At 42.7% G+C, this 17,070-nt stretch overlaps 1 protein-coding gene across 1 annotated transcript in view; it reads left to right on the plus strand.

Moving 5' to 3' along the window:
* Positions 1–17,070, plus strand: part of exoc4 (exocyst complex component 4) — a 164,295-nt gene that overhangs the window by 137,901 nt on the left and 9,324 nt on the right. Inside the window, exons 15-18 of the mRNA XM_057854368.1 lie at positions 1,309–1,487; positions 10,822–10,966; positions 16,251–16,429; positions 16,491–16,650. Of these exons, the coding sequence (XP_057710351.1) occupies positions 1,309–1,487; positions 10,822–10,966; positions 16,251–16,429; positions 16,491–16,650 (663 nt within the window). The remainder of the gene's footprint in view (positions 1–1,308; positions 1,488–10,821; positions 10,967–16,250; positions 16,430–16,490; positions 16,651–17,070) is intronic.

The raw sequence follows: 17,070 nt of genomic DNA on the forward strand, positions 1-17,070 counted from the left end.
AATTCGGACGTGCATTGCCGTCAATGGCATGGACGGCCATGGTCTGCAAAAATGCAATATACCAAAATAAAAAATGCACATGGCAAAATCCATTTTACCACATACCAACAAACAAAATACCACATGTCAAAATACATTTTGCCACATGGCAAAAAATGTCACATGGCAAAATCACATTTTGCTACATGGCAAAAAAATGCCGCATGGCAAGAAAAATGCCACTTGGCAAAATCCCATTTTGCCACATGTCAAAATACATTTTGCCACATGGCAAAAAAATGCCACATGGCAAAATCAATTTTGCCTCATGGCAAAAAAAAAAATTGCCACATGGCAAAATCAATTTTGCCTCATGACAAAAAGAATACAACATGGCAAAAGAAATGCAACATGGCAAAATCAATTTTGCTACATGGCAAAAAAAATGCCACATGGCAAAAAAATGCCAAATGGCAAAATCACATATTGCCACATGGCAAAATCAATTTTGCCACATGGCGGCAGAAAAATGCACCATGGCAAAATAAATTTTGCTACATGACAAAAAAATGCCACATGGCAAAATCACATTTTCCACATCTCAAAATACATTTTGCCACATTGCAAAAAAAAATGCCACATGGCAAAATCACTTTTGCCTCATTGCAAAAAAAATTGCCACATGGCAAAATCAATTTTGCCTCATGGCAAAAAGAATACAACAAGGCAAAAGAAATGTCACATGGCAAAATTAATTTTGTCATATGGCAAAAAATGCCACATGTCAAAATACATTTTGCCACATGGCGAAATCAATTTTGCCACATAGCGGCAAAAAAAATGCAACATGGCAAAAGAAATGCCATATGGCAAAATTAATTTTGCCACAAGGCAAGAAAAATGCCACTTGGCAAAATCCCATTTTGCCACGTGGCAAAATAAATTTTGCCTCATGGCAAAAAGAATACAACATGGCAAAAGAAATGCCACATGGCAAAATGAATTTTGCTACATGGCAAAAAAATGCCACATGTCAAAATACATTTCGCCACATGGCAAAAGAAATGCCACATGGCAAAATCACATTTTGCCACATGGCAAAAAAAATGCCTCAAGGCAAGAAAAATGCCACTTTGCAATATCCCATTTTGCCACATGGCAAAAAAATGCCACATGGCAAAATCAATTTTGCCACATACCAAATACCACTTTTCATTCTCAGCCCAGCTGCATTTTCCTCGAGTTGTGTTTCCTTGTTCAATAAAGATGTTGCGGAAGCAGGATTAAGAGTGCACACTGATTGAACAATCTTAATCCTTCATTAAACAGCGCGGCGTTCGCCAAGGAGTCGGAGGTTCTGACGGGCAACCTGGGCGACAAGCTCATCCCTCCCAACGAAATCCTGCGCGACGTCAGCGACCTGAAATCCCTGGCCAACCTCCACGAGAGCATGGAGTGGCTGGCCGGCCGCCTCAAGGCCTTCTTCGCCGGCCTGCCTCAGGGCGCCGGTGAGTAGCGAACCGCTTCATCATTAATTCTATTCCCCTCGTTATTAGCCGAGCAGTAAGTCGCTTAGTGCCGCCCGGAGGAGGGTGGGCTAGCTTGGCAGGCAAATGTCACTGTTGAGAGATGGTGATATTTTTCTTGCAGAGAGTCACACTTGTGAAATCTGCGCAGCGCAGACTTGAGATTTGTCAGTTCAAGTCACCTGCAGCAGCGAAAAGGGCCTCGGGCCGCAATGCCTGTTGCTCGCTGATAGCGCCGACTTCACTACTTTTTTTTTAACATGAGTATTCTCACGATTGCTGTAAGCTGCTGGAGTCGTCTCCAATTCTTGGTGAACTCCACGGGCTGGGAGCTGACTTTTAGAGTTTGCCCTAGTGCCATGGCAACAGAACGCTTTGATGCCGGCCACCTGGTCACTCGCGTTAATGGCTTCTCTGCTAGCCTCTCGCTGTTCAAATGAATGAAACATCTATCGGCGTCAATGGAAGAATAACAGCGCGGAAATATCAATGCCTAAATGTCATCGCTAATCACAACGTTTTGCATTCACAAATCAAAAATTAGACACCTACGTTTTAGTGTTCGTGCTTGGTTATGTCTTCCCCATTAAATCCAATTTTGGATTTGCGGCTTTTCCCGCAATGTCATCTAAAAACGTTCAGTTTCACTTCCTTTTCCTTGATAAGGATTCAATAAAAGTGTGGGGGAAGACAAGACAAAGTAATTGTCTTTAATTTGTGTCGCTGAGTGTGTGTATTGTGCCTGTGTGGCTAGGCGAAGGGCACTTACTTATCATGCCAGGACAGCCTGAGCATTGTTCATTATTTAGTGTTTGCTGAGCTGATGAAGGACCAAGTGTGTGTGTGTGTGTTGAGTCAGTGCGTGTGTGTGAGGGGACAAGGCAACCGCGGGGGAGAAAGGGACCCCACCTTATCTCATCCCCACCGCCCCTCACGTCCGTGCCTCTCCAAATTGGATTTTATATTACAGGAGCAGTCAGGTATGAACAACTCATTTTCCTCCTTTTTTTGGAGGGGGGTACTTTTTTCTTTCATTCCCTCGTCATCAACTTGAAAGCATTTCTTGTTTTGTTTTAGTGGAGCGTGCTGATGAATGTCAACTCATTGGTGGTTAATGGCGGCCAATGAGTTAAGTGGGTTTAAGAGACTTTTAGTATTTTAATTCTTCTACATTTTCTTGCCATTTTGATTTCCTCTTTGGAGTCTAATATTTTATGCACTTTGGTCAGCAGGGTGGTGAAAAAAATTAGCTGCAGACGATCTATAGATCTTGATTACAGTGGCCTGAAAATGTACCAGAACCTTTTGGAATTTCTCAGTTTTCTGCATAAAAACACCATCAAATGTGATCTGATGTTTGTCAAAATCACACAGATGTAAAAACAGTGTCTGCTTTAACTAAAATCAGCCAAACATTTATAGGTTTTCACATTTTAGTGAACCTAAGGCGACTTAAAGAGCAATTGATACCAATTTTCACCAAACAATTTAAGTCAGGTGTGTGCCCAATCACTGATCACTGGTTTAACCCTTTAATGCCTGCAATATGAAGCAATTGTCAAAGAATCACAAAATTTGAAAAATAAGGTCTCAATGAAACCTTTTTTTTTTTTCAAATTTGTAAAAAAGAAAAAAATAATAATATGTGTAATAAGCGCTCTAATATCTAAGATATAACCCGTGCTAAATCCTGTTTTTTTTTTCTCATGGAACCTGCAGATGCATGAGTTGACTTGCATCCATTATAATTTTTTGAGGAAAGATATTTCAAAATTCTGAATTAGTCTCAAAATCCTGAAATTCTAAGTGTATCAAATGTGATACATTTTGGCAAAAAGGGATTAAAGCTGCCCTGCCCAGTATAAAACACACACCTGGTAAGAATTGTCTTTAAAAGCATTGTCTGATGTGCATCATGGCTCGGTCAAAAGAGCTGACTGAAGACCTGCGATCAAGGATTGTTGATTTGTATAAAGCTGGGAAAGGATACAAAACCATCATCATGTTCAACAATCGACAGTCAGAGAAATTGTCTAGAAATGGAGAGAGTTTGGCACTGTTGCTTCTCTCCCAAGGAGTGGCCGTCCACCAAAGATGACCCCAAGAGTTCAGCGCAGAATACTCAGAAAAGTAAAAAAGAACCCGAGAATGTCTGCTGAAGACTTACAGAAATCACTGGCACAGTCTATGGCCAAGAATGGTGTTCATGGGAGAACTCCATGGAGGAAGCCACTGCTGTCTAAAAAAAAATTGTTGCTCATTTAATGCTCGCAAAAAGGCATTTGGACACTCCACAGACGTTTTGGCAAAATATTTTGTGGACTGATGAAACTAAAGTTGAATTGTTTGAGAGTAACACACAACGTCATGTGTGGAGGAAAAATGAACAGCTAACCAACATCAACACTTCATCCCCACCGTGAAGCATGGTGGAGGGAGCATCATGATTTGGGGCTGTTTTGCTGCTCAGGGCCTGGACAACTTGCAATCATTCATTAAAGAATGAATTCAAAAGTTTATCAGGATGTTTTGCAGAAAAAACCCGAAGCCGTCTGTTAGATAGTTGGAGCTAAATAGAAGATGAGTGCTGCAACAAGACAATGGTCCAAAACACAGAAGTAAATCAACTTCAGAATGGTTTCAGAAGAACAAAATACACGTTCCGGAGTAGCCAAGTCAAAGTCCAAACTTGAAACCCATTGTGATGCTTTGGCATGACCTAAAGACAGCGATTCATGCAAGACATCTTAGGAATCTGACTGAACTACAGCAGTTGTGTGAAGAAGAAAGGGCCAAGATTAGTCCTGATCAATGTGCCAGATTGATCTGCAGCTACAGCAAGCGTCTGGTTGAAGTTACACAAAATATTAAATGTGATGGTTCACTTACTTATTTTTCCCCCTTCAGTCATTTTTTGCATACTATCCTCATTCAAATATGAACACCACTAAATGTTTGGGAGGTTTTAGTTAAAGCAAAAACTGTTTTTTCATCTGTGTGATTTTGACAAACACATTTGAAGGTGATTTTATGCAGAAATGTGAGAAATTCCAAAAGGTTCAGATACTTTTTCATACCACTGTAAATATACAACTTAATTGAATATGATAAGTGAACCAAAAATTATTTTTATCAACTTGTTGTGAACATGATTTTTTCATTAGTAATTAGTAGTTTGGGGCTGGAAAACATACCTAACTTGATGTATCTCGGTTAATTTTGTACCCAGTGTTCTTTGGGCGTTCTTTCAGTTATTCCTCACCTTTCTGACACCAAAACATTCCAGTCCACTGTGAACCGTGCCGTCAACTAGAGCTCTCTTCGGCACCTTCACTTACTTAAATTACATCACATCGATTTGGCCAGTAAATATTTTACTCCATGCGACAGTTTATAACAGAGTAAAATATCGTAGCGACTGTTATATATCTGTTACACCGCAATGCATAATGGGTAGTTGTGGCAACCTTGACTGAGAATAATGATTGCTGTTATTATTTTGTGTGGTCTGGTCAATAAAGTGTTGTTTTTTTGGGGTCATTCGGTGTAATGGGGCACAAGAACATCAAGTGTTAAAAACAAAAGCCAGTCTCTATCATTCTTCTCCAAGTGGCTCGCAACAATATATACTTACCAAATCGATGTGAAGGTGTTGAAGAGAGCTCTGTTCATACTATATAAGGTTATACTACTATAATTTCACACCAAGTATTAACAAAACATTCAGGAGCGTGTCAAGAGTTAGTAGGTCGCCATTGTTGTTGACGACGCAATGCAGTCTGGGCGGTGACATCACTGGGCAGTCGGTTCTGCCCTTCAAATTTGAACCCTAGCGGAAAAGTAATGAGCAGGACAGCACTGTCCAGATCTCCAGCAGGATTCCAACCCGCGTTTCCCATGCAACAGACAAGTGTGTAGACCACAGGACTATACTTCCGCGTGACTTGAGTCGTGATTTTCCTTATAAAGCAATCACAACCCACATGCATTGTCTGTCAGTGTAGTAAAACCTGAAAAGGAAACACAATTGAAAAGATAGGTGGGCTGGCTTCACAATAGAGTTAGAAAACGCGGCTCACTTTCGACAGCAAGCAGACAAAGTTAACATAGGGATTGTGTAAAAAGGTTCATTGACGCGATTGCAAAAAGTCAGAGGGAAAACCGCGGTGCAAGGCAGACAAACGCAAAAAAAAAAAGAAAATGATGCAACTAGCAACAGCAAGTCAATATCTCGGCAAGCCGCCTAGGATCGGTTTAAAGACACTGCTGATGAGCTGGAATTGGATGCAGGTACAACGTTGGGAACTCATTCACATCTCTGTAACAAAACAATCTGGCCTGCAGCAGAATGTGACAAAATCACGCTAGTCATCATACTAGCTTCGTTTGCTAGCTAGCACAGCTATTCTCCCAGTCCAGTCCAATTCACCCCCAGCGTGCATTGCGCGCGTAAAACATTGCCCCTTCAAAACATGTACTAAATATTATAGATTTTTAAATCCCCAGCAATAATATGTGTTTCTAATAACATATTTTAGTAAAAGAGAACAATTAATCCATTGAGTGTTCTACATTTACAGTGCCCTCCATAAATATTGGCACCCCTGAAAAAGATGTGTTTTTTATAGGGCTGTCAAAATTATCGCGTTAACGGGCGGTAATTAATTTTTTAAATTAATCACGTTAAAATATTTGACGCAATTAACGCACATGCCCAGCTCAGACAGATTTAAATGACAGTACAGTGAAATGCCTACTTGTTAATTGTGTTTTATGGAGTTTTGCCGCCCTCTGCTGGCGCTTGGGTGCGACTGATTTTATAGGCTTCAGCACCCATGAGCATTGTGTAAGTAATTATTGACATCAACAATGGCGGGCTACTAGTTTATTTTTTGATTGAAAATTTAACAAATTTTATTACAACGAAAACATTAAGCGGGGTTTTAGTATAACATTTCTATAATTTGTACTAACATTTATCTTTTAAGAACTACAAGCCATGGATCGCTTTAACAGAATGTTAATAATGTTAATGCCCTCTTGTTGATTTATTGTTTTAATAAACAAATACAGTCCTTATGTACCATATGTTGAATGTATATATCCATCTTGTCTTATCTTTCCATTCCAATAATAATTTACAGAAAAATATGGCATATTTTATAGATGGTTTGAATTGCGATTAATTGCGATTAATTACGATTAATTAATTTTTAAGCTGTAATTAACTCATTTAAAAAATTTAAGCGTTTGACAGCCCTAGTTTTTTAGCTTCTAATAATTTTTTTTTTTAAATTCAAATAATATGGGACCTTAATGGAAAAAAAGAGAAAAATCTAACCTTCAATACAAGTGCATTCATTCAGTGGGGAAAAAATTCCACATAAAGAAAAAATTACTTGACATCAAATAATGTGTGTCACAATTATTAGCACCCCTGGTGTTAATACTTTGTACAACCCCCTTTTGCCAACAAAACAAGGTCTGGGGACTGAGATGGCCATGGGAGGAGATTGATTTTGTGTCTGGTGAACCATTTCTGTGTAGATTTGGCCATATGTTTAGGGTCATTGTCTTGCTGAAAGACCCAGTGACGACCCATCTTCAGCTTTCGGGCAGAGGGCAACAGATTTTGGTTTAAAATGTCCTGGTATTTCAAAGCATTCATGATGCCATGCACCCTAACAAGGTTCCCAGGGCCTTTGGAAGCGAAACAGCATCACTGACCCACCCCCATACTTCACAGTGGGTATGAGGTGCTTTTCAGCATGCGCATCTTTCGTGGCACGCCAGACCCACTTAGAGTGTTTGTTGCCAAAAAGCTCAATCGTGGTCTCATCTGACCAAAGCACACGGTCCTAGTTGAAGCCTGGGACCGTATGTATTTTTGTGTGAGACCTATTTGAGGGTAGGTTTGTTAGAGATTGAAAATATTGTATAATTATTTCAGGTTAAAAAAAAGCAATGTTCACCTGCAAATGATGAATGAGCAGTTCAGTTCAGTTCACTTCAGTAATGGAAGTTCACAATAAGTAAGTTACTGTAATCCAATTATTAACGTTAATTTAAAATCCTGAAGTAAATTGCATCGAATTAATGTCAGTAACATTAATATTTTCTCAAGCAGCAATTTTTTTTTATACATAAAGTCAACTTAGAATATTTTACAGTGCACCCCGCGGCATTATTTGACAACAATAATCGTCTTTGGTGGAATAACCTTGATTGTGTACTTTCCTCTCTGTCCGTTAAAAGCGAGTGCTCAAATCCCATCGCTATTCAGAACGGAGGCCGCCCCGGAGGCTTGTGTGCAACAGGAGATGATGGTGTTGTTTGTGCCAGCTGAAAAAATATCATCTTTTACTTCATAGTCCCTGAGATGCCTTGTGGTGATTTTTTTTTTTTTTAATCCCCCAACATGTGAAGACATTCCTCACCTCATATTTTCTCACCTTCTCAGTGGACGCCGCTCAGATGATGCTCTCCTTCTACCAGGGGCAGCAAAATAATTAATAACTCTCCTCCTTCTCGCGCTTACATTCTTGGACGGTCGTCGCTCATGAATCATTCATGATGCGCGCCGGCCCTGCAGCGTGCTCTTCTGAGCTAGTTTTTCCTCCATCTTCCACTAAAAGGATGTTTGTCCGTTTTTCATGTCCTCGCTTGCAAACTGCGTCTGCTTGGATGTATATGTGTCATCACTCGCTGTAGAAATGAGCAAAGTAAAGAGGAAAAGTTGGGAGCAATGAGCCTTTTCACCCATCTGTCCTCGCTAATGACAAGCCCCCATGCTGCGACGCCCTCGCATCATCAAAGTCGTATAGGAATCCGTATATACGCACGCGTTTGCGGACACCCCCGGAAAGACCCCCTACGACCGCCGTCTTGCCATTTGCGTTATCTTAAGGCGGCCAAGGTGACGTCCGAAGGTTCCCGGCACGTCCAATGGGCCGGCTTCTTCATCTCCTAATGATCTGATAAGTCGACCGCGGGGAATATCCGCCTAAATTCAATCACGGGAAGTCAATTAACACCCATCCCTGGAGAAATCATAGCACACAGTCTCTTGTTGTTGGCGGGACTTATTACAGAGGAGAGGAGATTGATATCAAAGCGGCAACAGGAGGCGAGGAGATAGCTCAACTTGGTTGGAGACACCAAAACACTGTACCGGTTTACTCATGATATCAAAACGGCAACAGGAGGCGAGGAGATAGCTCAAAATGGTTGGAGACACCAAAACACTGCACCGGTTTACTCATGATATCAAAACGGCAACAGGAGGCGAGGAGATACTGTAGCTCAATTTGGTTGGAGACACCAAAACACTGCACCAGTTTACTCATTTCAAAACGACAACAGGAGGTGGTGAGGAGCTAGCTCAACTTGGTTGGAGACACCAAAACACTGCACCAGTTTCCTCATATCAAAACGGCAACAGGAGGCGAGGAGATTGCTCAACTTGGTTGGTTGGAGAAACCAAACCACTGCACCAGTTTACTCATATCAAAGCGGCAACAGGAGGCGAGGACATTAGCCTGGTACTCCAGACTCACCGCTGTTCCAGCTATTGAGTCTGGCCACCATTAAGCGGATAAAATTTCCAGGGCTGAGCAAGCCACAGCATACACAGCGGAGTGGACGTTAGAAACGCGACGAGGGACTTGCGTGCGGAAGTAAACATACGAGGAGAGCAGAGTTTATTCAACATGGCTAGCGCGAGACAGACTGTTGGCGATGACTTGTGTCGATGTGTTTTCGGTCATTTAAAACTGATTTTACCGTGGATTGGAACATATTCTCAGCTCTCCTGTTCGCCATCTCTGTTGTTGTGGAGACGACTTCCGACGCGGAAGAGTGACGTTGCTCGTTAAGAACACGTCACGCAAATAAACGAATCTGATTTGATGATTGATTTTGTACTTGCTCGAGAGGCCGTTAATGGGCTGGGTCCCAGACTATTCTCTCAGTGTTTGAAAAATACAGGGGGAACAGTCTGGCCGTGCCAGGCAACGAGGAAATAGCTCAACTTGGTTGGAGACACCAAAACACTGCACCGGTCTACTCAAATCGAAACGAACACAGGAGGTGAGGAGATGGCTCAGCTTGGTTGGAGAAACCAAAACACTGCACTGGTTTATGCATGATATCATAACAGCAACACGAGGCGAGGAGATTAGGGATTAGGAGGTTAGGGTCACCAAAACACCGCACCAGTTTACTCATTTACTTCCTTTGACGGCGAAAGATGTCCAGTCATGTGGCTTTTTTTAGTTTGTTGTGAGTAGATGTCCAATCCATTTGAATTGGTCCAGTTCAAATGAATTGGACGTCTATTGCCGTCAGCCAATGAGTGAACCAGCAAGTCCTTTTTTTATACCAAATGAATGACACTAATAGGAAAGCTTTTATCTTCTGAACCTCACAACGTGTTTGCCTTGTTGATGAGAATGGACGGATCCGTGCGCTCTTCTTATCACGGGGGTTCATTTAAAATAACTCTAATGGGGATTGGGTGTTCACCAGTTCAAACAAAAAGATGCGGGCAACGCGGGAATTCTCGCCTGCCGAGGAACTCTGCAATTACGCCGATAAGACTCCCGAGCAAACATGCTAGGAATGGAGATGATGTACGTACATGACAGTTGGAGACTTCAATGTGGTAGTAGTACACACAAAATGGTATCATTCAAAATGGAGTAAGGGTCGCTCTGTTTCTATGCAGGTGTACCCAATGTTGTTGTCAGGTGACGTGCAGGTGACAATAGGTGAGACAGAAAGAAAGGCCATCTTCTTTTTCGTCTTTCTGCGACTGTCGTGAGGTGTGAAGGCATGAGGGAATTTGCGTTGGTGCTGGCAGCCATCCATGTGTGACCTTCGCAAAGGCGCCAAGAGTAGCAGGGGAGTCGGCCGCGCGACTGCGGCACATCGATCGCCGACCCCTGCATTCTCCGGCTCAACAGTCACCCTTCATACTCGCACACGCTCGCCTCATTGACCAAATAGACTTACATATGAGTGACGGGGCCAATTTCTCTCCCCCTTTCCTCCCCGTTCGCCAATTTACGAGCATTGATCTACGCAGGGCTGAATTTATACACGCTCATCATGCTTCCGTGCTCTCCGCACCCCACCCCTTTTTTTTTTTTTTAACACTCACATGCACGCATAGGCCTTTTGTGAGGCTAACACTGCAGTGCGCCGACACTTACTGCTGCTGCCTCAGCACAAGCGGCCAGTGAAAGTGCAAAGACGAGCTGAAGGGCGAGCAGGGAAGTTGAGCTATTCCTTGACCCGACTTTTCCCACGGCCGCAGGGTTGCCTCCGTGCACGTCCGAAAGCCAGGCGATGGGTGACGGCGAGCGCAGCCGGGAGCAGATCCTACAGACGCTGGCTGACCTGGGCAGGGGCTTCATGGACATCGCCAACCGCTGCCTGCTTGCATTGCACCTGGAAGTCAGGTACAAAAAGTAATCAGTAATAATCACCCATCATTCAAAAATAGTCTAATGATTGTCAAATGGCCACTAAAAATGTCTTAAAATTACATTTATTATATAAAAGGTATATTGAATATACAGTATTAGAAGTATCTAATTTTGTACCATACATGGTAAAATATTATAATTATGCATTATGCAAGAAAAAATATCTGAACCTTCTGGAATTTCTCACATTTCTGCATAAAATCACCATCAAATTTGATCTGATCTTTGTCAAAATCACACGGGTGAAAAACCACTGTCTGCTTTAACTAAAACCAAACAGTTATAGGTTTTCATATTTTATGAGAATAGTATGCAAACAATGACAGAAGGGGGAAAATAAGTCAGTTTTTCTTGCCTGGCATTAATCACTGTCTTTAGGTGATGCCCCAGCATCTCAATGGGATTCAAGTCTGGACTTTGACTTGGCCACTCCAGAACGTGTATTTTCTTCTACTGAAACCAATCTGAAGTTGATTTACTTCTGTATTTTGGATGATTGCATTACTGATTGCAAGTTGCCTAGGCCCTGAGGCAGCAAAACAGCCCCAAATTATGATGCTCCCTCCACCATGCTTCACTGTGGGGATTAGGTGTTGATGTTGGTGATATGTTCCATTTTTCCTCCACACATGACATCATGTGTTATTTCCAAACAATTCAACTTTGGTTTCATCAGTCCACTAAATATTTTGCCTTCTGTGGAGTGTCCAAGTGCCTTTTTTCGAACATTAAACGAGCAACAATGTTTTTCTTAGACAGCAGTGGCTTCCTCTGTGGAGTCCTCCCATGAACACCATTCTTGGCCATAATTTTACACATCGTTGGACTGCGCCAGTGATTCCTGTAAGTCTTTAGCAGGCACTTTAGGGTTCTTCTTTACCTCTCTGAGTATTCTGCACTGAACTCTTAGCGTTATCTTTGGTGGACGGCCACTCCTTGGGAGAGAAGCAACAGTGCCAAACTTTCTCTGACTGTCGATTAATGAACATCCAGACTTTTAGAGATGGCTTTATATCCTTTCCCAGCTTTATACAAATCAACAATCCTTTATCGCAGGTTTTCAGACAGCTCTTTTGACCGACCCATGATGCACATCAGACAATGCTTCTCACCAAGACAACTCTTACCAGGTGTGTGTTTTATAGTGGGGACGGCAGCTTGAAACCACTCATCAGTGATTGGGCACACACCTGACTTAAAATGCTTGGTAAAAATTGGTTTCAGTTTCTTTTCAAGTCTCTTTAGGCAGAGGGTTCACTTATTTTTCCCCTTCTGTCATTGTTTGCATGCAATCCTGATTAAATTATGAAAACCTATTAATGTTTGGGTGGTTTTAATTTAAGCAGACACTGTTTTTTCATCTGTGTGATTTTGACAAAGATCAGATCACATTTGATGATGATTTTATGCATAAATGTGAGAAATTCCAAAAGGTTCAGATACTTTTTCATACCACTGTACTCTTGAGTAAAATTTCGGCTACTCTACCCACCTCTGATCATTATGAATTAATCATGAATTCATTCTTCATTTTTCCAATTTTTATCCAATTTTTCGTGATCAAACTGCATTTGCCTAACATTAGTGACAAAACTTTGGAAGTGCGAGCAAAGAACAACCTCTCCAGTTTCTTCCCTTCCTGTAGGTGTAACCAATTACGGTCCCATACAGTGTAGGTGTTTTCAATCTCTTATAATATCCGAGTTAATTTACCACACCATAACCCTTCTCCCCCCTGCAAGCCCTTAATAGCCCCCATCAACCCACTTCTTGCAACTTATGCAACGTTGTTTATGCTTTTCAGTCAGGAAAAGGAGGGGAAAAAAACCTCCCCGAGGCGTGCGTCCTGCAATACGCTCCACTCCATTGGCTCCCCTCATCCGCAGAATTTCCCTCGATAGTTGTACCAGTTAAATGAAGCCGTGAAGAAGAAAGCGCTTGCAGGGTGGGAGATGAGCGCGGGTCACGGGAGGGTAAAGCACAACATTTTATGTGGGCATCTACTGAAATTTTACCGATTAATTCTGTTTATTTCTATTGGGAAATGTGACGTTTGACACATCTTTATGACATCTGCACATACAGTGGGGCAAATAAGTATTTAGTCAACCACTAATCGTGCAAGTTCTCCTACTTGAAAATATTAGAGGCCTGTAATTGTCAACATGGGTAAACCTCAACCATGAGAGACAGAATGTGGAAAAAAAAAAACAGAAAATCACATTGTTTGGTTTTTAAATAATTTATTTGCAACTCATGGTGGAAAATAAGTATCTGGTCAATACCAAAAGTTCATCTCAATACTTTGTTATGTACCCTTTGTTGGCAATAACGGAGGCCAAACGTTTTCAGTAACTCTTCACTTTTCACACACTGTTGCTAGTATTTTGGCCCATTCCTCCATGCAGATCTCCTCTAGAGCAGTGATGTCGTTGGGCAACACAGACTTTCAACTCCCTCCACAGATTTTCTATGGGGTTGAGATCTGGAGACTGGCGAGGCCACTCCAGGACCTTGAAATGCTTCTTACGAAGCCACTCCTTTGTTGCCCTGGCTGTGTGTTTGGGATCATTGTCATGCTGAAAGACCCAGCCACATCTCATCTTCAATGCCCTTGCTGATGGAAGGAGATTTTCACTCAAAATCTCTCGATACATGGCCCCATTCATTCTTTCCTTTACCAGGGGTGTCCAAACTTTTTGCAAAGGGGGCCAGATTTGGTATGGTAAAAATGTGGGGGGCCGACCTTGGCGGACGTCCTTTACGTAGAACAATATACCGGTATTCAAGCAAATTTTGGCAAGCCATTCTGTGTGTCACATTTGCTTTATTATTTTTAATAATTTCAACAATCTCGCAACTCGCCTTTGTGGCATTCTCTTTCGACTCTCGGGCTCTTGCAAAATACTGCTGCTGTGAAATTAAACTAGCTTCAAGTTGCTTCAATTTCTCGCTGCGTATCTTCCCTATAATCTTGTCGTACATGTCAGCGTGTCTTGTTTGGTCTTATCGCCTCACATTGAACTCGTTAAAAACAGCGACTGTCTCTTTGCAAATGAGGCAGACAGAGTTGTTGCGTATTTTAGTGAAGAAATTGTCCAATTTCAACATATCCTTGAAGCGTCGGCCATCGCAGTCAACTTTCTTCTTTTTGTTGATTGTCGCCATTTTAGAAATTGGAAGTAAAGGGTGTGACCGCACACGAGGTAGGCCTGGCCAGGAAGGAGCTTGAGACGCCAAGGTGTCCAACAAAAAGGTCTTTAATCAGAAAAAACAGCGGGTTTCCCCAAAAGAAAAATGGCCGAAAGGTGGCACAAACAGTAACAGAGCAAACAATCAACCAAAATGTCTCAAAATGGCAACTTAGGTCTGTTCTCTTCAAAATACTAAAATGTCTCAAAATGGCAACTTAGGTCTGTTCTCTTCAAAATACTTTCTTCCAAGTGTTTCTGTCAATCTCCTTCAGCCTTCCCCTTCGCTTCATCTGGTCGTCTCTTATATTGTCCTTCAGGCCAGCTGCAATTAAGTGGCTCAAGCAGCTACACCTGGAGGCGTTGTGCGGCAGGCTGGGAAGTGTAGTCTTTGGGCTGGCGGCCATTTTGACTGGATTCTTCAGATCTGGAAAGAGAATGTAACGGCCCTCCACTACCTGCCCCCGCATGATGTCACAAGGGTCACACAGGGTAATGTTACTTAGAGTGCAGCTGCCTTTTAGTAGGTAAATGAGGAGCAGCATTTAGTGTGTAAGCTACTTCATATGCTGGTAGCAGTACTACTGACCAATTTATTAAGACTTCGTGTGGGCCAGACGTAATTGATTTTATGACAGAGGCTGGGGGCCGGATGAAATTTGACCACGGGCCGCATTTGGCCCGGACTTTGGACATGTCTGCTTCACACAGATGAGTTGTCCAGGTCCTTTTGCAGAAAAACAGCCCCAAAGCATGATGTTTCCACCCCCATGCTTCACAGTGGGTATGGTGTTCTTCGGATGCAATTCAGTATTCTTTCTCCTCCAAATACGAGAACCTGTGTTTCGACCATAAAGTTCGATTTTGGTTTCATCTGACCATAACACATTCTCCCAGTTTTCTTCTGGATCATCCAAATGCTCTCTAGCGAACCGCAGACGGGCCTGGACGTGTACTTTCTTCAGCAGGGGGACACGTCTGGCAGTGCAGGATATGAGTCCCTGGCGGCGCATTGTGTTGCTGATAGTAGCCTTTGTTACTGTGGTCCCAGCTCTCACTAGGTCCTCCTGTGTGGTTCTGGGATTTTTGCTCCCCGTTCTTGTTATCATTTTGACGCCACGGGATGATATCTTGCATGGAGCCCCAGATCGAGGGAGATTATCAGTGGTCTTGTATGTCTTCCATTTTCTAATAATTGCTCCCACAGTTGATTTCTTTACACCAAGTGTTTTACCTATTGCAGATTCAGTCTTCCCAGCCTGGTGCAGGTCTACAATTTTGTCTCTGGTGTCCTTCGACAGCTCTTTGGTCTTGACCATAGTGGAGTTTGGAGTGTGACTGACTGAGTTTGTGGACAAGTGTCTGTTAAAACAGATGCCATTAATACAGGTGACAAGTGGAACCTCGTTAGACTTCGTTAAACCTTGTTAGAAGACGTTAAGACCTCTTTGACAGCCAAAAATCTTGCTTGTTTGGAGGAGACCAAACACTTATTTTCCACTCTAATTTGGGAAATAAATTCTTTGTTTTTGTTTTTTTCCACATTCTGTCCCTCATAGTTGAGGTTTACCCATGTTGACAATTACAGGCCTCTCCAATCTTTTCAAGTAGGAGAACTGGCCTAATTGGTGGTTGACTAAATACTTATTTGCCCCACTGTATTTTCCGTCAGTTTTTAAGAATCAATGCACTCCTTTTACCAGCCGAAAGTGTTCCGGGTACCTAAGTGACCCCGCAAGCCGTGTTCAGAAGCCGCAGTTGAAGCAGATCAAACAAAAAAAAAATTAAGCAGCGTTTTTCGAGCTCAAAGCTTCATTTTGCTCTGCGTTTTTCTGCAATTAAAGCTTTTGAACGGAACAGTTTGCTCGCGGGCTTGAAAAATGGAGCTTTTGTGTTTTAAAGGCTGTGGGCTGTGTGTTTACACAAGCCTTGTACCGCGCCGTGTTTCACCTCCTAATCATATTTCACCGCTGAATAGCACCCAGCTGTGATGAGCGCAGCAAATACTGTAGTTGCCTTGGAAATATGAGGTGATTTGGCTTTTAAATTTAGGCCTTTTTATTCAGAGTGCACTGCTTCCACTACCTGATCCCGCTGACCAAGGAAGGCAACTACGCCATCGTGGCCAACGTGGAGAGCATGGATTACGACCCGCTGGTGGTCAAACTCAACAAGGACATCTCGGCCATTGAGGAGGCCATGGGGGCCGCCCTGCAGCAGCACAAGTTCCAGTACATCTTTGAAGGTAAGCCAGGGGGCGCCGATCTGCAAGAACGTCTTCACTGATGTGCGATTCTCCCAACCAGGGCTGGGCCACCTGATCTCCTGCATCCTCATCAATGGCGCCCAATACTTCAAGAGGATCAGTGAGTCCGGCATAAAGAAAATGTGCCGGAACATCTTTGTGCTGCAGCAGAACCTCACAAACATCACCATGTCGCGGGAGGCCGACCTTGACTTTGCTAGGTATTCTGTGTTTTTTGTTTGTTTTGTTTTGTTTTTCAGAGCAACTAAAACAACTTGAAGTGTGGCCAGCATGCATTGATTAACGCATTGTTTCTCCCCTTTGTCAACTTTGATTACGACAACCGACACCCCCCCCCCAACATCCCCCTCCTCTTGGGTCGCTCTGATTGCGGCGCGGAGGCGTTGATTGGGAATCGGCATTGTTTACACTTGGCCGGACACACAAAAGCACTCTTTTAACTCGAAACTGCAATTTCTGGAGACATTTCAGGGACAACATCAGGTCACCTCCTGTTAATTTGTGGACATTTGTGGGACACGTGCTTGGTCATAACAGGTCAGTTGTGGACATTTGGGGGGGTGTCCTGGTCATACGGGTCATTTCCAGTTGATTTGGGGACGTTTGTTTTTTTTGCCATT

This window comes from Corythoichthys intestinalis, chromosome 13 (genome assembly GCF_030265065.1).
Source record: "Corythoichthys intestinalis isolate RoL2023-P3 chromosome 13, ASM3026506v1, whole genome shotgun sequence".
In the NCBI taxonomy this organism is placed as follows: domain Eukaryota; kingdom Metazoa; phylum Chordata; class Actinopteri; order Syngnathiformes; family Syngnathidae; genus Corythoichthys; species Corythoichthys intestinalis.